At 40.8% G+C, this 22,739-nt stretch overlaps 1 protein-coding gene across 3 annotated transcripts in view; it reads right to left on the bottom strand.

The window, feature by feature from the left end:
• Positions 1-22,739, bottom strand: part of PLOD2 (procollagen-lysine,2-oxoglutarate 5-dioxygenase 2) — a 76,486-nt gene that overhangs the window by 32,187 nt on the left and 21,560 nt on the right. For all 3 annotated transcript variants that reach the window (XM_063338929.1, XM_063338927.1, XM_063338928.1), the window contains 4 exons: positions 11,612-11,703; positions 10,004-10,140; positions 4,082-4,245; positions 2,786-2,898 (listed from right to left, as the gene is read on the bottom strand). In XM_063338929.1, coding sequence (XP_063194999.1) covers positions 2,786-2,898; positions 4,082-4,245; positions 10,004-10,140; positions 11,612-11,647 — 450 coding nt within the window. In that variant the 5' untranslated portion in view covers positions 11,648-11,703. The remainder of the gene's footprint in view (positions 1-2,785; positions 2,899-4,081; positions 4,246-10,003; positions 10,141-11,611; positions 11,704-22,739) is intronic.

The raw sequence follows: 22,739 nt of genomic DNA, 5'->3' as shown, positions 1-22,739 counted from the left end.
TGACATTTCAACTGCATGTATAGCATCTGACTTAACTAGCATAAAATCAATTCAAACATTAAGGACTGGAAGGTATGTCCAATGAGGAGCAACTGAGGACTTTGGGCTTATCTAGTTTGGAGCAAAGGCGGCTGAGGGGTAACCTCATTGCTCTCCACGGCTTCCTGAGGAGGGGATGTGGAGGGGGAGCTGCTGATCTCTTCTCCCTGGGATCCAGTGCCAGGATGCATGGGAATGGTTCAAAGCTGCACCAGAGGTGGTGTAGACTGGACATTAGGAAACATCTTCCTTACTGAGAGAGAGGGTGGTCAAACACTGGAACAGGCTTCCTGTTCCTAGAGAGGTGGTCGATGCCCCAAGCCTATCAAGTGTTTATGAAGCATTTGGACAATGCTCTTAATAACATGCTCTAACTTTTGGTCAGCCCCACGCTGGTCAGGCAGTTGGACTAGATGATCATGAACAAGTCCATGGGACCTGATGGGATACACCCACGGGTACTGAAGGAACTGGCGGATGAGGTTGCTAAACCGCTCTCTATTATATTCCAAAAGTCATGGCAGTCTGGTGAAGTCCCCACTGACTGGAAAAGGGGAACCGTAATCCCCATTTGCAAAAAGGGAAAGAAGGAGGAACCAGGGAACTATAGGCCAGTCAGTTCCATGCCTGGTAAGATTATGGAGCAGATCCTCCTGGAGGCACTGCTGAGGCAGAAGAATAACAAAGAGGTGATTGGGTACAATCAACACAGCTTCACCAATGGCAAATCATACCTGAGAAACCTGGTGGCCTTCTATGAGAAGGTCACAACATCAATAGACAAGGGGAGAGCAACTGACATCATTTACCTGGACCTGAGCAAAGCCTTTGACACTGTCCCGCGTGACATCCTGGTCTCCAAGCTGATAAAATATGGCTTTGGTGGACTGACAATTCAGTGGGTAAAGAACTGGCTTGATGGCCACACCCAAAGAGTGGCTGTCAATGGGTCCATGTCCAAGTAGAGGCCAGTGACAAGTGGAGTCCCTCAAGGATCAGTACTGGGACCGGTCTTGTTTAACATCTTTGTCAGCGACATGAACAGTGGCCTAGAGTGCACCCTCAGCAAGTTGGTCAATGACACCAAGCTGTGTGGGGCGGCTGACATGCTGGAGGGAAGGGATACCATCCAGAGGGACCTTGACAGACTGGAGAGGTGGGCCCATGCCAACCTCATGAAGTTCAACAAGACCAAGCGCAAGGTCCTCCATCTGGGCTGGGGCAACCCCAAGCACCGATATAGGCTGGGCAGTGACTGGCTTAAGAGCAGCCCTGAAGAAAAGGACTTGGGGGGTGCTGGTGGACAAGAGGCTCAACACGAGCTGTCAGTGCGCACTAGCAGCCCAGAAAGCCAAGTGTATCCTGGGCTGCATCAGGAGAAGTGTGGCCAGCAGGTTGAAGGAGGTGATTCTCCCCCTCTACTCCACTCTCGTGAGACCCCACCTGAAGTACTGCGTCCAATTCTGGAGCCCCTACTACAAGAAAGATATGGACATGCTGGAACGTGTCCAGAGAAGGGCCACGAGGATGATCAGAGGTCTGGAGCACCTCTCCTATGAGGACAGACTGAGAGAGTTGGGGTTGTTCAGCCTGGAGAAAAGAAGGCTCCAAGGAGACCTTATAGTGGCCTACCAGTATCTTAAGGGGGCCTACAAGAAAGCTGGTGAGGGACTTTTTAGGACGTCGGGACAGATTAGGACTAGACAGATTAAAACTAGAGATGGGATGATTCAGATTGGACATTAGGAAGAAGGTCTTCACCGTGAGGGTGGTGAGACACTGGAACGGGTTGCCCAGAGAGATGGTGGAAGCCCCATCTCTGGAAGTTTTTAAGGCCAGGCTGGATGGGGCTCTGAGCAACCTGATCTAGTGGGAGATGTCCCTGCCCACGGCAGGGGGGTTGGAACTAGATGATCTTTAAGGTCCCTTCCAACCCTAACAATTCTATGATTCTATCATTGTAGGTCCCTTCCAACTGAAATATTCCACTCTAGATACAGCTACAGAAATAGAATAAAGATGCCTGATGTTTCGGGCATAATTTAAGAGAACATAAATGTATTTCACATTTGCCTAAAACATACAAACACTCAAAAATCAACCTTAAAATTGTGTAATATCAGATTTTAAAAGTCTTTTTGCATCAATACTTTGTTAACTTTCGTCACCCCTCTTTTTCCAGCATCAGGGCTGTACCTCTGACATATATCATGCCTTAATGCTGCTACTCAGCAGAGAACTTTGCTAAGCTAGGGCACAGAGCGGTCTTCACCAAAAATTTATGATGCAGCTTTATTGAACATATCTGCACAGAAAGCTGAAGAGTGAGAGGCAGCTGCGGGCAGGATCTGAAATGGCAGCAACCCAAAATACAAAACACTGGATCAGCAAGTATTTCAGTGACACCCTGGAAAAATGCCACATTCTCCAGCCGTCTAACTGCCAAATACATGGGACCTCATTGAGATGAATGTGTCCAATCATATACCTCAGAGCTATTATTTCTAACAAGGAAGCACAACCTGCCTGGATCTGCAGACAGCCTGAAATGATGTATCAAGTCATGACCCTTTGGAAGCCTGTTCATCACTCCGACAGTAGGAACCTCCAGAGAACAAACACAACCGTCAACATGGCACTCAGGAATAAAGAGACAGCATTCCTTTTATTTTTATCTCCTGATGTTTTATGAGGAACAGCATGTTATTTCAAGCAAAAAGAAATGAGAAAGCCAGTCACTACCTACCCTTGCCAATGGGTCAACATAGATTTTGGTGTAAAACAGCTGGTCATCATCATTATCCTGCAGATTCCATTGCTGCACAATACGATTTATATATGGAGCATAACCAATAAATCCTGCAATATCACACACACATAAGTTATTTCCATAAAAAGCACTACTCTGCCAATGCTGTCCACCAGTCAGGAACTTGACTCTGACTGTTGGTGCCAGCAAAGGAAAGGTATGAAATTCATACGACTTGGCTCAAAATTCAGTTTTCTTCCTGTGATATGTACCACTTCTGTTTTAAAGAGTTCAAAATTAAGGGTTATTTTTATACTAATGCTATTTTAAGGTAAAAAGTAGGAAACAGAACTGTTTAGAATGGTCCTGAGAACTCCAAAGCATAAGCTCAGACTACTACTGTTCCCAAGAGGCCCATCTGTGGAAAAAGTTTAATTTTCATCAATCACTTCTTGCTGGCAGAGAAGCCTGAATCTAATACTGCCAGAACTACGAAGAGAATTCAACTCAAAACCAGTATGCATTATGTTTAAGCCAAAACAAAAAAAGATAGGGCAGATAAGTGAGGTAAAGAAGGGAATGAAAGGAAAGGGGACGCTCCAAGATCTACACACTGCCCAGCATCATGTACCTAGGAGAAGTGACATACTGTGCTCTGTAGCAGTTACAAGATATCAGTATCAGCGTGGGTATTAATCAACTGAAAAATTATTACCAAAGCTGGCATTTAAAGGAGGACTTCAGAATTAACACATCATTGAGATTAACAGGAATAACTTGTGCTTCTCTTGGAATGAACTGCTAAAGCCATGCTCGTGGGACAGGCAGAGCTCCCAGCACATCTCCACTGTATGCAGAGATCCCCAAGAACGAGGTAGCTAAGTCAGGAAATTCTGTGACCCAGCTAAACTGTGCCTTTAAATAGCATGTACTGCTTTGACTTGGCTTGTACACTAGTTTGTTTCTGAAGTATATTCAGTGGGTGGCAATTGGGTCATCCCTGCACAGCAAGGCACAACAACATTGCAAGGCACAGTTGCTTGCTAGGCTATTTATTTACCTGCTTTTTAGAAGTTTGTGCCAACAAATACTATGTGAGTTTGAATGAAGACTATTTTTGAGCGCGGAAGAGGAGCTATTCAAGTGGGGAGGACGAGGAGGACAGCAAATCCAGTCCTCGATTTTATATTTAGGGAATTCAGGAACAGTTCCACATACAGATACATAAAACAGGTAACAGAGGTGAGTCATGTTCAATTTCAAGAGTTTAATGTGTTCGAGAATCACACTTGCCTCCTGAGTTCAGGAATCGTTTTCCACTCCGGACAACAGGGTACTTGTCAGCTAGCCTTTTATCTGGCCAAATAAGTCCATCTGCTGCAAACACCACTTTATGATTTGTTTCCTGAAATTTTTTTAGCAATTCTTCAGGACCCCCTGCAAAGATAACATCATAGCTGAAAATAAAGAAAAGATATCCATTAGATTAGTTTAATTTTAATGCTTCTGTGTTCAAAACAGTAAGTGGCTGGACTATTCAAATTTTTAAAATCATACAGACAGCCCTCTTATTCTGAAAAATTACTCATTAAATCGTGTTTTACTATCATGTAAAAAACCTATACACTTCTAGATGAAAAACTTCAGTAAGTACTATTTATCCAATACAGTTTGCCCTTCTATTTGTACTTTTTTTTTAGCCTTACACATTCCTTTTCCTTCAGATTTTGTCTACCTGAAATTGATTTTCACATTTCATATATTTTGAGTGAAAAAAAATATATTTTCCCCTTTAGAAAACTGTTTATATGTTTAAGAACAACAACAAAAAAACCTAAGCCAATGAACTAGAGTAGGACTGAAAGATGATTTGGGTGACTCACTGGGAAACTCTCGATGATCTTGTTCCAAAACACAGTGGCTGACTTTCTTTTCAAAAGTCTTATCGAGACTGTACTTAGATATTTCTCAATACAGTTTAGTTGCCCATAAACTTAAACTGTGTTGCATCCTGACAACATATAGATTTCTCCTTCAAGCTCTTTAATGTGCAGAAGACTTCAGAAGGCTCTAAACTTCACCATATCTATTTATGAAAAACGTCACCTGCCTTTATGTGTTCATCAGATTTGACTCCCCATTCCTACTGAGGACACAGACCAAAAGGTGGAGGGCTCATCTCTAAAAACAGCAGTTACCCACAGCTGAAGGTCAGCACTATCCCAAAACAGAAAGAAACATGCACGGGTTTGGCAAAGTTCATGTAAGAATATAGTATCACAAGCCTAGTGGTTTCTTGTTGAACCATATCTGAATCAATGCCTCTGAGAAAAACACACACAAAAAAAAAAAAAAAGAAAAACAAAACCAAAACCTCAAAATATGTATGTGATTAAATTATTCAGAGTATAAGGTCCCTTTCTTTGTACTTGACATCTACATATAAAAGCATTAATGTGCAAAACACTTCAAGGTTCATATTACATTGCATGAAACCATGACACCTTAATATTGGAATCGTGTCATACATTAGTCTCTGGCTGAAGAAGCAGAATATTTGGATTTTATGTCAGCTTCTCAGCCTCACAGCTTCCTCCTCTGAATGCAGGTATATTCTTATTCTGCACAGTTACCTTCGTAACTGAAAATCACCAGCCCTGATATAGGGCAAAGGAATGGTACAGCCACCAAAAATCAAAAGGTCTAGCCTCGACCAAGATTTTGTTCTTGCAAAGTCTTTTAGCTGGGCTAAGAAGGAGGACATCAGTACCCTCACCTGAAGCACACAGAACTTTTTGGACTGCAATGTATTACTCAGCAATAGTGCCAACAGATCAACCATTACTGACTTCTGGTACTCCTTTATTACAATTCTGGTATTATTTTAAATGTACTTTCTTCAAAGGGGATTTCATGCAATTGGCCTAAAAAAACACTGAACAACAGCTGGCTTACAAATGCAAAAGAGAAGATTTCCACTGCAGAGAGAAGTTGAGCCCTGGAGAGGAAGTGTTGTGTAGTCTATATAAAGTACGTGGGTTTCCAAAAACTCTGTTTTGTTTTTCTGTAACTTTGGCAGAAGAACATATGAAAAAAAAATTGTACATTTTGGAGCTTGCCCAGTTTTGCAAAAACTGCCTGTTTCTGCCCAAACATACAGGAATACACTTCGCTCCCTTTCCATTCAACTGGAGTAGCCCAATTCAAAGCCAGAATGAGCCTGAAGAACAAGCAAGAAAGAGGAGACAAGTTGAAGACAGACAAAAACAGAGATTTGTCTGAGGCTTTAACTTAATAGCTTATGGCAGGCTGTGCTTCTCCTCTTTGATCAGGTTAGTGCTGCTGCTGCAATGACTTACAGCTGCGGGAAGGAACCAAACACCCCTGGAACATTGCTTCCAAGGACTGTCATTCTGGAAAAGAAAGCCAAAGTTGAGCAACATGCTGGGCTAGTCACAGCCTCTGCTTGTGAAAGGGATATGCTACTTAATACAGCACAGTTTATAATACAAAGCACAGTACAGAGCTGCTAAACTGCATTACCAATTATTGTAAACTTTACACACTAATGGATATTATGCAGGAGTATGAATCCAGTGTGGACCCACATTTTCCACTAATTTTCATGGCCCTCTGTTTTGTAAAGAGGTGACTTGCTGCCACCACACCTCCTCCTGGGCAGGACCTCCACTAGCCGCCTGCCCCTCACTGCCAGTCTCCCCATCAGCTGCTTTATGAGGCTCCCTGCTTTTCTCTCCAGGCTATAGGAAAACTTCTAGAGTCAAACTAAAACCTATAAATCCATCATTTGCCTTGCTTAACTGCTATGTCAGATGATGTTCAGTCTATCCAGCACTCAACCTCTATTGTCAGGGAGGATTCACCTCAGGTCTACACCACTAAGATCATCACAAAATGGGTCCCAGGACTATCCTTGACAGTTTATACTGTTATTATGGGTGATGCACATGACTTACTTTAAACAGAGCTTCAAAATTTGACAGGGAAGAAAAACTGTGGATATATCCAGGAAAAAGCAGGCTGCCTTGGCAAGCTGGAAAAGCTCAGATATTCTTTTATTTATTCTTCATAAATCCTTCCGATGAAGTAGAAAGCAAGAAGAAAAATAAAAGAAGAAAAAAAAAACCCAGAAAGTTTCCACAACTCCAATCCCATTTCCTGAAGTTCACAGATGGCAGATGCTTGGGGCTGGAATCCACCCATCCCTCCTCCTTTTTTGCAGCAGTAAAGCATCCCAGCTACGCACCCAGCACTCCCAGCAACACAGGGAAACAGTGACAGTGGCTCAAGTCCTCAAGAATTGAACGTGCAATTTTTGCATCCACAACTTTTATAACAACAAGGACTTGTTACTGTTGGAGCTGCAAGTTAAGAGTTCAAAATACAAACAAGAGAGGCTTACTAGTAACCAGCAATTCAGGTCCCAGGTTTCATCTTAATTAACTGGACCTTTCAGCCACACAGCCATTTTGTCAATTACACTGTATCCCCACCAGGATCACACCTTAACCATTTTGAGATGTGTAGAAAATATAATTATCCCTTGCTTCGTGACAAATGCTTACAAAGAAAACAAAATAAAATTTAAAAATATATAAATAAATAAATAATAAAGAAACCCAAATGGTGGGGGGAAAAAAAAGCCAAACTGAGAGGCTTCAGAAGTCTTCCACGATACAAATAGATGGCTGTGAGAGTTCTGGATGAACAGTCACAGCATCAACCATTTTATCCAGTCTACACTGGCCATTATCCAGTTCAATCTGAGATGGTCCAAAGTAAACCAGTAGTTAGCTCTCACAAAAACAAGCCTAATTTAAATAGTGTTCCATCTGCAGGCAAAGTGCTTTGCTATCTGTACCTAGACACAAGTTGTCCACAGAAGTTCAAACTATTTCCAGAATTGAGCCATATAAAAAACTGCTCAAAAAAAAAAAAAAAAAAAGGGCAAGAAGCTAAGTTTTTTTAAGTAAATAGTTCACGAGAAACGGTTTGCCTAGTTACAGTAAGTAAACCAGACATTTCCTTCCCCCTCCCCAAGATTAATATTCCAAATGCTTCACAATGAACATAATGAAAAACACTTGAAAAAGAAAGGAAGTTCACTATATTTGTCTCTTCCAAACTTACTGCTACATTGATCAACATTTAAATAGCTAACTAGGATTCCTGGAAATGAAAAAGCTCATTAGAATTAAAACATAATGCTAGAATCAGCAAACTCTTTTTTTCTGCTATTTGGAGTCAGTTCCACCAGCTTTAAATCAGTATATACTTGGGATTATGGACCTCAAGAACCTGGGAGGCTTTAAATCCTGTGATTTTTCATGGCAAGAAAGATTGTGACATGTGCCCTTCAACACACATGGTCGTCTGTACTCTCTCATCCTTGCCAGCATACAGCCTGCCCCTCTAGAGAATAAATTACGTTGGAGAAGAATTTGAGCTATACACAAATCTAATAACAAATTTGCATATTTTACCATATAGAGAGAAAATAGTGACAAACCAGGATAACAGATTTGAAAACAAAGAAATTCAATGTAAGTAGCAAACATTTGGGAAACATATGATTCATCTGAGCATTTAGTAAAAAATAAAATAATCTCCCAAGTTAATCTTAAAAAGTTTCAGCCATTAGGCCAAGATCAGTAGGACACCACCATCAAACAACACGTAACATATTTACTTACAGATACTTTTTCCACTTACCAAATGCAAAACTGATCAACTCATTACGAAAAAAATTCAAAACCTGAATGTATACCTCCAAACTCTTTGTTATTTTTACTGTCAATTAAGTGTACAAAGAAAATATTTGGTGTAACAAGTTTCCCTCATAAAGCTTGTTCATAAATTGGTTTAGATGATTTAGACATTGGCTTTCTAGCTCCATCTTATCATAAGAGGTAAAATTGAAAAAGAAAACTGAGTAGCATCTTTAAATTTGCTACCAGTTAAATAGGCTACACCAATCCTAGACACTTAACTTATGCAAAACAACAAATGAACTTTCCACTAAATACCACTGTCAGACCACTTTCTCGTGATGATATCTGCTGTACAAATCCTGCCAAACTTCTAACTTGCAAAAGGGTCCCTAAAATTCTTCAGCTGACAAATTTAAAAAAAATGAATAAATTTTAAAAAGCAGGTTAAAAGCTGAAAGAAAATTCTGGAGCAGGCATTCCAACATGACCGGGTAAACCCACACACAAACGTCTCCAAGCTTGCACTCGGTACCTTCCCAAGGCTGCCTGTCTGCAATCAAGGCTTTGTGTCCCCAATTTGAGAGTTGGTCCCGTGCCTTCCTTGCAGGGATTCTTTTAGAGCTGTGACCCCACTGTGGTTAACGCTAGTGTGGAAGAGCTTGGCAGCTGTTGTCAGCTGGATTCTTAGCTGCTCTGATCATGCTCTTGTCACAGAAGCAAAAGAAGTGAAGGAGGAGGGGAAAAAAGAGCAGAAGGAAGCAATGGAAAAAGTGGGATTTGAACATGTTTGAGCTCCCTTTTCTCTGTGACAGGGAGAAACCTATCTGGCCTCCAGTGAGGATGTTCAAGCATAGTTGTGCTATGAGTTATAATCTGGCATCTGCAGCACCACTGTCTCTCCATCCTTCCATCACACAGGCAGCACAGGCATCAGGGGTTTATCTGGCACCAAGCCTCTTGTTCCAGTTCTCTAACACGTAAAAGAAGTTCTCCTGTTAAGTGCTTTCCTCAGGGGCCCATTTTCCAGCTTCCTCCATATCACTGTTAGTTCATCGAACAAGATCACGCTCTGGTCTCTACTGGCCACTTTATTTTTGGAGCTGCTTTTGCTCCACCACCACCACCATTCCACACTCACAGCCCACAGCCACGTCCTGCCCTCGCTGCCACTGAACAGGGAGAGGACGAATGCTTGCCTAAAAGCCTGTCAGCTCTCCATAACATTTTTTTACCCCCTTGAGGCAGCAGAACTATGAACTATTCTTACATCTGTAAATCCATAAAAAAGTAACGATTGCTCCCAGAGCAATCTACTATTTTTATCAATGGAGAAAAATGGAAGCAAACCCTCTCAAATAAACAGCGAGAGGGAAAAGCAGCTTTCCTTTTGTCACAAGGAGCTTTCCCTTCAGCATGTCACAGCAGCTACGTTTGCATGCCTACCCAGACTAAAACATAAAGGCAACAAGCCAGGTTTGCTCACCATTCAACAAACATTATAACCAAGTCCTCTTGATCAGCGTAGCTTTCTATGCCTTCTTTCAGCAGTCGAACTTTCTGCCCTCCGCCAATAGAGTTAGGCAGCTCACCACCTTTCCACTCTTCACCTTTTCCAAGTACCTGGAGCAAGAAAAAAATCCCACCTTTTTGCTAGTACCCAAATCAAGAGTTTTTTTTAAAGCAGACCCTTATTGAAAACAGATGTTAAAGCAGAAGCAACACATTAAAGCATAGCAAGCCAGCATTTCCAGCATCATAAGTTTTCCATGTCTGAAGCAGCATTCAGCACAATGACATCACTGCAAAAACATGAGAGAGACATTTCTTAACCAAATAGGAATCGAGCAATTGCCTGTTACCACCGCTTATTCAAATGTGTCTCCTTCAGGGAAAAAAGAAAAAAAAAAAAAAAGGAAAAAGCTAATAATTGTTTCAAAATTTGTATTAGGAAAAACATTCTGAACGAGATCTTTTAAAGTCAATATAATCACTTTAGGAGCAGGAAAAATAAGAGACCTTGGTGGATCAGGGTATTACTAATACAAATTGCAAGCTGCAATCTTTCTGAAATCCTTCCAGAACACTTCTGTACAAGGAAAGGATAGATGGCTGCTAAAATCAGCTAAACAAAATTCCTGCCTAGACAAGTACTATAGCAAAGTATATCTCAAAAACAAAAAACCCCCTTACACTTTTTGTGGGTTTTGAGCATAATATTTTTGGAACTTCTAAAACCTCGAAGAACTACATTGCATGATGTTTTGGACAAATCTGCAAAGGTAACAGACGTATCCAGAGCTCGGGCTTCTTGGGTGCTTTAGTACAGCATTATCATATTAGGAAAGGTTCTCTCGGTCTTCCAAGGTCAGAGATCCAAATGATTTCCTATTTATAGTGTAGGCACTGTGGTAAGTAAGCAGAAAAATGTCATAACACCATCTGAATTCCTGGATTTTTTCTTGCAGAACCAATTTGTGGGGAAAGTTTAGAAGGTTACTGCCCTCCCTTTTTCCCAAGGCCACGTGGAGGCCAACTTCAGTACGTGACATATGGAGTCGTGGAAGAAGGTAGAAAAGGCTGGCAAGAACAGTAGAAAAGTCTTGTCCTCTCAAAGAATTACAGGTTCTTGTGAAACACAGTGAAACTTTCAGTTGTGACCCTCCCTCCTTCCCTGCAGCAGGGATCCAGCCTTGTTTAAGAAGGAAGGAGACATCCAAAGCCCTCTGAGTGCAGCGCAGCTTCCAGAAGTACTCATGCAAACATTAGCCGCACTGAAAAGAAAGGCTATATGATAAATCATGACAGAACCTGTAAGTGACTGAGGACCCTGATCACAATAGCTACTAATCTGTAAAACAGTTCCTAAGGCAGTGGAAGAAGCACCCTACCGTGGTCATTCAGAAGGGGACCAGCACATAAACAACAGGGACGGCAACAAGGACATGTGCAAGTGCCCTATCCGCCCCAAGCTCTGTAATTGTTTTACTTTGCCCCAGCATGCAAAGAAGCTAATGCAACTTCAGTTACTATTGCGCTGTTTCTGTCTTAAAGGCTGTATAGTATGAATATTTGGTATGAAAACATACAATACCTTGACTGTGTAGTTGAAGTGCTTTGCAGTTTGCATGAAACGGTGAAAGCCATCAGTTTCTTTAGTTGCTACAGTAAAAACTAGTAGTTTATCTGAGGGAGAAAACGGAGGAACATGTATTAATACAAATAAAAAGCACTGAACGGCATTGGATCAGGGGGTTTATGAGTTGCCTGCATCACATTCAAGAGAGGAGGCAAATACACTCATATTATAGGCACTAGACATTATCAAACATGAACTGCTATGGAAAAGGGTGCTGTATTTAAAACTATCCTCAGGAAGAGGAAGTAAGGAAATCTATCTACTCTGATAACAACTAGCTCAAGACATGAAAATAAAGCTAGTATGACTACTGGACAGGAAGGAATCTTCAAAACAAAAATACCTTACTAGTTTTCAGTCTGAGCTAATCCTGTAACCTCTTATCACAGGCCTGAATGGTACTAGAGAACTTCACCCAACCCCAGTAACTCCCCTGAAAGCAAGTAGTTCATACTCTTCGTGAAAACAGGGCAAAAAAGAACAACCATGGAAAACAGTCCCCCATCAGTGCTTTTAAGTCCTTGGGCAGAGACAGAAGAGCCTCTGTAAATTATAGCAGTGCTAATTTTGCCCTCTTACTGCATGCAGGCAAATGACCATGCAACCAATTTCCTTTTCACATGCCAGGGCTTTTGACATAGTTCAAATGAGGCCATGAATTCCCGCTAAACAGCTTCCCGATTAAACTACTGAACAGCATTCAGCACCTTATGCAATATGCTGCGTAATCAAGGTACGTAATTCAAAGCTATGAGAAAGACAGTATCCCTATCCAACATCAAGTATTTACTCAGACCAGCCTGGATCCCAGAGCACATTGCAGTTCCCCGATTTGATCTGAGTTAAAGCAACTGCTGCCCTCTAAACAGAGCCCATAAGAGCAATCTTTACAAGAATGTAAAATTAATAGGCTCTAATGAACATTCCAGACACAGTGCCTGTTGTTGCTTCACTTTCCCAAAAAACATCCTCTGGCTTTATCTTCACCAGAACAGTAACATGTACTAGAAGTGAGCCCTGTGAAAAATATTCCTATCAACCCTTCAGCCTTTTCCACCACCGCAGACTTAGCAGCCCTCAGACACCCAAGATGCTATCCTGATTGTATTCAAATAAATCACAGATCTTCATTTTGTTTTATTTGACACCAGCAAAATTAACAGACAAGATGATGATCCACTTCCTGCTTTGTAGAAGAAATGCACCTTCCAAGTTACTCATGTGATGCTCTGCAGCCAAGTACCAGGGTACTTCAAGTGGACCTCTGCTCAGTCAAGCAAAAATACCCGAGGAGCACAGACATACTTTGCGGAGCAACATAAAAACCACACGTTCTAAATGAAATTCAAGTCCGTCTAAAATAGCCATAGCAGGCAAACTATGGAGACTAGTCTCAGGAGCCAGATATTTTTTCCACTGAAACAGGGCTTAGGTTCAGCACTGGTCACCACGTTGCTTCCAAGAACACTCCTACCAAGTCAGACAGCGGTCTGGCTAGTCCATCCTCAACAGCAGCTGTAACAGCGTACATGATGAAGAGCAAGGATAAAATAAGCATATACGATGCTTTCTCTGCTTTTTCTCCCAGTCTCAGTTTATGGGTTTTCCTGACCTGCGTAGAGTTTTCGTATATTCTGAAACACTCGGTCCACTTCATGATGTTGCTCTCACCTACTCACTCACCACGTGCCCAGTACCTACTCCACAAAAAACATTCTTCTGTGCCTTGAGTAGGGCTCCTACAGTTTTTATCTGACACAGCCCAGGTTCTTCAACTACAGATGACACCTCTACCTGGCCTCCCCACAAAACACAATTTTGCAGATTTCTCCCACATTCTGCCACAGCTTTTTCTTTTTTTTTTGGTTCTTTTTGCGCAACCGTCCTAGTGAAGAGTTTAACTGATGGATTTTAACACTCCTGCAATACAATACACAGCAAAGAAGAAACTGGAAATACTTTAAATGCTTCAATTAACTCAACTTGAACACCCAAAAATTTTGGAAAGGCAGTTTTAGAAGATTAATTGCTCCATATTTTTCCTCACTTAAGTGCTAGCAGTCTTTTGTAGGCACGAATCAGAATAAATTCCCACGAGCACATCTCAGAAGGGCCGGCAGACCTCCACAGAGGATTCCAGTGCAATGCGTTCACAGATGCATTGACTCACAGATAGACAGAAACACAGCAATAATGGTCCAGTACCTTCAAAATCATTTATCCCAAAGGTCACGCAATCTAAAGTAATTCTACAGAAGTCACCACAGAATGAATAAAGAACACGATATATTAAAGTATGACTAAAACAGAACTGAAGACAGAGGATATGATTTTCTCTATGGAACAGATTAAGTTATGATTAATTTTTTGTTCAAGCATTGCATTTTCAAATCAGAGGGAACTGGAAAAATCTGATCATACCAGACTGCACCATCAAGCCAAGTGAATTCATTATTGAAAGTTTCCTAGGTGACCAGTCAAGCACTGACTATAACCATGGAATTTGGTTTGCAATAGACATATTTCACACCTACCCCTTCCTGAGAAATGCTAACAGCAAGGATTTCAAAAATCCGTACTTAACAACATGATGTAAATGACAGAATGTGGAATGCATCAGATTCATCCCATAGTCACTAAGTCAAAGAAACTATTAAATCAATGTACAAGGACAGTTTGGCAAGCAAAAACTAATCTACCTTTCTTTACGGGATATTGTTACTCCCTTTTAATGGAGCCCACAGTAATTCCACCTAGACATTGCTCATGTACGTCAAGATTCACTACGAAGCCTGGTAAGTTACTTTAGTTTTGCAGAATCGGAGGAAAGAGAATGATGTGCCAAATTATAAGGAATTTCAACCCAAGCTATATAAAATGGAGAAAGCTGAGCAGACAAATAATGCAGTTTATATTGATATGAAACTGGAAGAAAACTTGTATTACACTCACAGTCAATGAAGCAATCTAAGTAAGCTGCCTGAGTCAGGTTTGCAAACCATCACAGAACGAACAGGAAGCCATTTTTATAAAGGTATTATTCACATTGGAAAAAGTTTTCCTTTTAGCATACTTTCCAATGGTCAGTTTTTTAAAATTACAGATTAAGAGGTTTAAAAGGCTTTATTTCCATGTCTCTGCTGCGCCACAGAATTTTAGGTGCATCTGGTACTTAAATAATTTTTAAGTGCAGCAGAAACGTAATTATAGTATTTAGAGTCCATTTAGAACTAGAGTTTCTTTATAGACTCTTTAGTCTTTGTTGGTTTGTAGTTTGGGGGGTTCGTTGTTGTGTTGTGGGTTTTTTTTTTTTTTTTTTGGGGGGGGGGGGGGTTGCTTGGGTTTGTTTTATGTTGTTTGTTTTTTTTAAGAAGAAATCTCTGTTTGACCAAAGAGCAGAGCAACATGCTTTTATTCTGTCTACAGCATCTATGGAGAGACAATGCAAAGTGCATTAAGTGATAGTTACCTTGGCACATTATAGAGGGTGTTATTAACCAATGAGGGAAGCAGTACCATTCTCTTCTAGCTGGTAAAACTACTAGCTACATTACAAAAATATTAACGTAATTCCTGTAGGCTCCTGTGACTTTATTTAGATGTGACAACTTGCACCAGTTTTGCTGGCAGAGATCCACTATGCGTAGCATGGGAGACATTTGTTTCTTCCAGTGGAAGCGAGTGAAGAGAATGCTTCTGACCACCAAATACTTCTGCTAGCTTCTTTTTAACCTTTTAACTTCATTCACTTTGAAAAATCTATTCTTTGTTTCCTACATTTAGGTATAACAACCCCTTAGAACACTTGTCCCATTTGTGCCTAGTAACACAAATTCAAAGCAACTTACATGAACTCACAAGTGTGTAAATGTGCAAGCACAACACAGATCCCAGGGGAGTAAATTTACTCAAGTGACATTTCCTTTTCAGGATGTGTTTGGCTACATCTATTTTAAATGCAGCTACCCACAGGGTCCCTGCTGTGCGGAGCAGGTTTGGTCCCAGAGAGCCCTGCCAGTGGAGCGGTTCAGTGCAGCACCAGAGCCCTTCTAACAGGTTGTCACATGCAAATGTCACTCTGAGAAGTTGTGTGACTGGCCCAGAATCCCCATCAGCATCACTGTGCTGGCGCCAGGGCTCCAGCTGTGCAATGAAGACCTAGGCGTAGCAGCGGAAAGCTGCCTGCAATTACTCAGACCCCAAGTTACCACTGCGGCCCGGTACTCCCCAGCAAGCAAGCCGCAAAATTCTCAGTCTCCACAAGAACCCCACGATGAATTCTAGCTGCAGCAACACTGTTCCCGCTCGATCATCTGCTCTGGCGCAAACCCCTGCCCTGCCCTCCACCCAGACGTCTACCCTGAGAAGCTCTGCTGCATGGTCTTACATACGGACTTGAGCTATCCAGTTTCTTAAGTCTGACTATCCCACTCACACGAGGGGATGAACACACACTCGCAGTAATATTTCCAACGAACAGCAACAGCATCCTCAAAATGCAAACATATATGAAACCAAGAACACAGCAGGCGGTCACAGCCCCCCACACTTGCAGGGTACTGGGACACCGCTGGGCTCCCCGGCACACAGCCTGCCAAAGTCTTCTTGGCAGTCACTGAAGGGGATTACCAAGCCTGGCATTTATTTCCACAAGTAAAGTCAGTTTGTATAAAAAGGAAATGCAAATCCTATACTGAAGTTCAACAGGAAGGCATGCAAAACAAAAAGAAAGTCTCTGAAGAGCTTCATGCCAGCTATGAGGGTGCTGAAGTTTAACACGAGTGCAATTATTCCAGACAGCTTTCAGATAGTTACATTCACAAAACAGCTGTTCTGTTTTGAAAACAAGCCTGAGAGCGTACAGGTTTCGCCAAGAAAAGTATATCCAGTGACAAAGAGAATTCATTTTTACATGCAAATTAGGAAACCCTTTATCACTCAAGTTGTGAAAGACAACACTGCATACAGAGCACACTCAATGTATTAGGAAATCCAACGAAGGTTTATCAAAACATCTTATTTTTTTACTCAGTCTTTTGTGCTGCTACCATCAGGAATCTGACTGCATCATAAATATTTATTATTTATTTCCAGAAATAAGAACTATAAACCAGAGCCTTTGTCTTCAGTGAATTGCCTGGAGAGGTCTCAGCCAGGAATTGCCATGGCAGGACTGCTGTAAGTAGCAGTGACCTCTCTCCTTGTACCTTTGCATACTTCTTTGCCAAGAACTGCAGTCATTCCTCACACACCCACATGGTTCTTATTTATCTTGAATGAACACTGACAGAGATTACTACGTAATTTCTACCAGGGGTTGCGGGCACTGGCACAATAGCTTCAGAGCAGCCAAAACGGAGGATATTGCTCACAGCCACATGGGAGCTGATGTTTACTCCTTGGATTCAAGTACCATGGACTTCTCTGGTGGAGGAGTGTGTGCTCTAAGATTAAAGGACATCTGTGCGCGGTAACACATTATTAAAATCTATCTCTATCTTTAAAACTAGTGTCTTATAATGGGAAACAAATAATGTTTGGTTCCTGCAATACAGTTTTATCCATGTTCTAGTGTCTACCTAAAACAGTCTACTTTCCCGTTTTCAGATTATGTCCCGCCCGGAACTGCTCAACAGAGTAACAACTGTGCATCAACCTCTCCATTAAATGAGCAGAGAAATGAACAATTGCAAAATAATTCACCAAAGGTTTCTAGCAAGCAAATAAATAAGTTGCTAGAGATCACAGGAAAAGCTTGGGAACTTCAGCATACTAGGAATGCCTCCATGGATTAAAAAAAATAAATAAATAAATTAAAAAAACACATACACACTGTCAAAGAAAGGTCAGGTAGTAACGTTGGCAGTGATCTGCATGACCTTAATCTAAGGCATAGGTTGCACAGATACCTGGAAGTGAAGATGGATAACTTGGATACCTGGAAGAGGCACATGGATGCATCCGAACCCATTAATGACGCTGTGTAATTGTGCCTATTATTATGTGTCACGCATCTCTGGAGATGCGGGAGACCAACAGGATACAGCTTCCCACAAAAGACAACCAACCCACAGACTGGATTTAGCTTGCCTTTACACCACATAGAAGCACGCTTCTCCATCATTAGAGAGACACACTAAAGCACAACACAACTAAAAAGTACTTTCAGCCTGGATTCCTCCCGTCACACTTCAAGAGCACAGTAATAAGGAATGTTCAAAAGCTGAACTGAGAAGTAGTTGTCAGAGTGACAGTAAACAGCCACAACTAACTGCAGACTTCTGACTGCATTTCCACTATTATTTATTGTTTCCACAGATTAACTGTTAAAAAAAAAAAGAAAGAAAGAAAGTAAAAGGGAGAAAAAAGCTTGTTTGTTTTCAGATTGAAATTTTCAGTATGCCTGTTTATTTCCAGAGCATGCAACCTACCCCATTTATAATCATCTCAAATTTATGAGTTTGGACTTGGCCATGCCACTTTCCCTTCCAACTTCTGTACTCAGACAGTAATGAGAAGGTGAACTAGAAGAATCATCCTCAACAAGTTCTATTTTCCTTCCTTACGCACCTCAACTAAAGCACATCTTCCATCAACAAAATCCATGTTGTGAGACTTTTACAGGAGTCTGAGTTAGAAAAAAAATGTAATTAGCAGTTTCCTTGACCTTCCCATTCACTCTGCTCCCCTAAAAGGGGAATAATTCTGTGCGTGGAGGAGAAATCACAGTCCTCAGCTCTACCTTCAGCATAACTGCTTGCACACCAGAAGCTCCTGGTGGGTGCTTTCCAGAATGTCACCAGCCCTGTTTGGAGAACATACCATTTTAATATCATTGCCCTGATAAGCATATTGATTACACCACATTTGAGTTAGTAAATAAAAGGATAATAATGCCAGTTGAGCTGCATGCAGGTCAGCTTACACTGTGTGAAGGCATGATCCATAACTGGGATTCAAGATCTAGAGTTTTTCATAACTTCATGATAAAACTGTTAAATTTTGGAAGAATAAAACTTTAAACATTATTTAGGAATACAGTGTTTTTATACAACTATCATATCCTGTAATTTCTCTAACAGATGAGTTATATTTCTGCAAGGTATGCTGGAAAATGTAAAATACTCTACAATATCTTCTGAACAAGATGAAGCTTACTAAGATAAAAAAAAATGGCTGATGTAAAGCCTGTTGGAAAATATCTTATTTATAGGGTCAATTACTGTTTCCTCTATAAAACTAAATAACATAACAGTCTGAGTCCCAATTAATTGCAAAACTGCGAAAGCGCTTTTAAAGACAATGCAGCACAAGTTTTAAGGCCACAGCATTCAAAGCACTGAAGTGGGCTACACAGTACCGTATGAAGCCAATACAGTTATAACTTATTCTCTTCCCACACAGTTTTGATGACTTTACTAAAACCAATTCTTCCATATGGTTCCAAGCCTTGTTGAAGCTCTGCAGATAGCTAGAGGGTCACTGATGATGCCAACAGCAACTTCCCTTCCCTATTTATATGGACTCAGACTGTATGTTCAAAACCCAAAGAACTGTTAAGCCAACTAAAAAGCTGAAATATCAAAGGGCACTTTCAAAATCCAGATTTTTAGCACAACACAATCTTTCACTTATCACTCAAAAACACAATATCAGACTTCTCAAAAGGAATTTTTTTTCCCCTATAAATAGGAATTATAGACTAAACTTAAGATTCTATGTCAAATAAAACTTTTGAAAATCCACATACTCTGAAAAGATGTCAAACAGCTGGAGACAGGAGAAACCCATCATATGCAATGTAACCATGATTATAAGTTATACCTACATACATATACTCGGTTAACGTAATCCAGCAGCAAACAAAGAAGATCTTAAGTACACAATGTGAAAACACAAACTTGAAACCTATATATCTACACGGTGTCAGTTTATATGATGTACATATGGTCAAAGAAAGTAGTAAGCCAACAGAAGAATTTCTGGTCAAATAAAACTTTTGGCATAAAGAGGGAAAAGATAAAGCCATCCAACAGCTGTTTACTTTCCCCCAGGATCCTTTAGAAATGCGATAATGTGCTGAAATAGCAAACATGGTCATCTTTTCTCAGGAAAGAAATGTGCACTACACTCCAGGAAGTGGAAAGATGACTGATGCATAAACAATACTACTTCATATTTCGAAGTTCTGGGTTGTCTTTTTTTTTAGTCTGATCTTTATATTACACAGTCAACTTCTGTTCCACAGAGAACACTTTGCTGCATGCCTCCACTCATCCCACAGTTCACTGCTTCCCAGAGAGGCATACTGGTTTCAAAGTCCCATTAACCATAGCCACGACCACCTTCTAAGATCGGATCCTCTGCAATTTAATATCGCACAATTGGATTGCTGTTAAAAAAAAAAAACCTTGGAGGGGAGAAAAAATATGCTTGAAAAACTCATGAAAGATAGGAAAGTGATAAGATTCAAAATAAAAGATGAAATTAGAATTTACAGATAGGAAATTAACAGTCATGGGTTGCCAAACATACTGATTTCCTATACCAATAAATTCTTGCGTGAGAGATGGGTTTCTAAGAAACAATGTTTCAAATAAATATTAAAGGCCAGATTTTGAAGAAGCAGACCTTCCTGTACAGACCTCTGCTGAAAGTTTTGTCTGTTTTCCTCTGTATCACAAACCTCCTATTAAATCACCGCATTTCAACACATACAGTCTTACCGCAAAATACGAAGAGCAGCACAAACATTATTTTTGTAATTTCCAAAAAAGAATTAGGTTCTTCTTGGCTAGCTATTATCAGACTTTTATCTCCTCCACTTCAAACCAGACATATTAAGCTAAAGCAAAATAAATAGGAGCCTTTTGGTGCATAAGCATAGTTATTGCAGAGCTATGTAGGTACACCTCTGCTACCACCTGATCCTCAAAATGGTTCAACCTGCAGAAAAAAAAATTAAAAAAATACTGCTGCCTTTAAAGTGATGTAAAAATTTTAGGACCACAACTGGCATTTATGGTTATCAGGGATCACTCAATGCATGGGCTGCCCATGGATAAACCTTCCCATGCTCCTCCAGGTTATGTGTAGACCTTGCTGGAGTTGCAGAGCCATAGCTACCGGTATCAAAACTTCCAACCCTGTCCCAAGCCATGGAACATAACTAGTAAAGGCAGGAAGTTTTCAGAAGCTGACTAGGGAAAGAAATATAGAATGTACAATCTCCCGGTTTCAGTTACTTTTGAACAGCTGATACTGTTGCAACTTCCTCAGCCCTGGCAAATGTTGCCTGTTACAGGGTTCTGCCTTTTCTCATGTGTTTTAAAGGAACAAAGAAGCTGGGTTAGCAGAAATGTGTGCTTTTATTAAGCAAGAGCTGCTCTGAATTTTCTCATAATATAGAATTTATGCTAGATTAGCACTTGCCAGGACACTAATTTTTTTTTTTTCTTTTCTACTATCTGAATCCAAACTGAGACCTAACATTCAAGAGTCCCATTATTGTTAAACACCATCTGCAATCTAAATCCATTTATGAAGAGGTGAACAGTGTCATAGCAACCGTACATTTCAGAAACTAAAGTTTGTTATGAAAATACCACAAGATTTCTCATGCAAAGAAATTCTCTTGTGCTTTAATTCACAGCCCACAGGGATGTGAACAGGCATTTCTCTCTTCCACGGGTACTGACTCAAACAGCAAGCCTGCTGAGCTACTGCTTACTGCCTTTTATCACGATTTCTGATGTCACATAGATATAGCATCTAAAATGTTTACATGGAAATTATCAACTGTTGAATAGAGCCAGTTCTAAACAAACTAAATAAAAAAACACCACCCACAGACCGCATCTCTGTAACTATTTTTCTGTATATGTGTATATATATACATACACTTTCAGATGAAGATTAGCAGTTACTCCCAAGACTAATACACAAATGATTTCAGAAAACAGTTGAAAGCTGATCCTGTCTCAGCTCTTAATTTACTTTCTTTTAATTTAGTCGTATTGAATATACAGTCAACAAGAGCTCATTAAGACCTGTATGTGCACTCATCAATCACCCGTGTCAGTCCCGGGTGCAGCGCTGGCCGGTGCTCAGGCCCACGCTCATTCTAACGCAAGACTTCCTCTTTTTGAGAGCTGAACAAAACCAGATACAAGCAGCAGTAGTCAAAAGTTTCTCCACAAGTTTTAGTGGACTTGGATGAGACCCTGTTTACTGAATCAGTTATTCTGTAGTAAAGCAAAGATAAGACACATTCCTTAGTGCCCAAGTAAGAAAAAAATTAAAATCAACTGTTTGTAAATGACATCATTGCCATGCATGAAGCAACTCCTCCAACAGGAGCTGCTGCCTAACTTCCTGACAAGCGGGGAACAGATCAGGTTACAGCTGTTTATTAGTGCCCAGATAGCAATCAAACCACAAAAATCTTCTTGAGAGTGGGAGTGGATGGAGTCATGGCACAGGCCGGGTGTTGCTCGAACATGCCAATTGGATGGCCCTGCTATAAACTGTCATCAGGGCTGTGCAGCTGAGAGTGGGACACAATTAACATCAGCTGTCTAAGTGAGAAAGTTTACTCAGCTTTTGCCTTTTAGTAGCTTTGCCCTTTCTGTCTCTCTCATAAATATGTATCTAGAGAAAAGCATGCTTCTTCTTAAGCTGTTGTTTAGCAAATCCAGCTGTTTAAACAGAAGCAGTCACACACAGCATCAGGCACTGTTAAAGTCTGTTTTCTGACAGCTAATCAATACATCAATGAAACTCAGCAGTTAAGATTTGCAATAACGGTTTCTCCTTAGACTAGTCTTTGCTTAAAAAAGGAGAAATCAGAGCTGAAACTGGAGCCATCCTGAAGATGCGTAATGTCCTTCATGCCTACACCATGGTTCCTGTTGTCAGCGGACTCTACCACCCCGATTAGTCAGTTCTTTTGAAAAAGCTGCCCTACAGCTTCACATCTGGCCCTATGTCCAGATACTGGACATGTGTCCTGGTTCTCGGAACAGAAACACAGGCCACGCAACCCTGGAAGAAGAAAAAAAAAAACCATACTTTTTAAAGATCC

This window comes from Chroicocephalus ridibundus, chromosome 6 (genome assembly GCF_963924245.1).
Source record: "Chroicocephalus ridibundus chromosome 6, bChrRid1.1, whole genome shotgun sequence".
In the NCBI taxonomy this organism is placed as follows: Eukaryota; Metazoa; Chordata; class Aves; order Charadriiformes; family Laridae; genus Chroicocephalus; species Chroicocephalus ridibundus.
The sequence above is the reverse complement of the archived record's forward strand: the minus strand, read 5'-3'. Positions and strand labels throughout refer to the sequence as shown.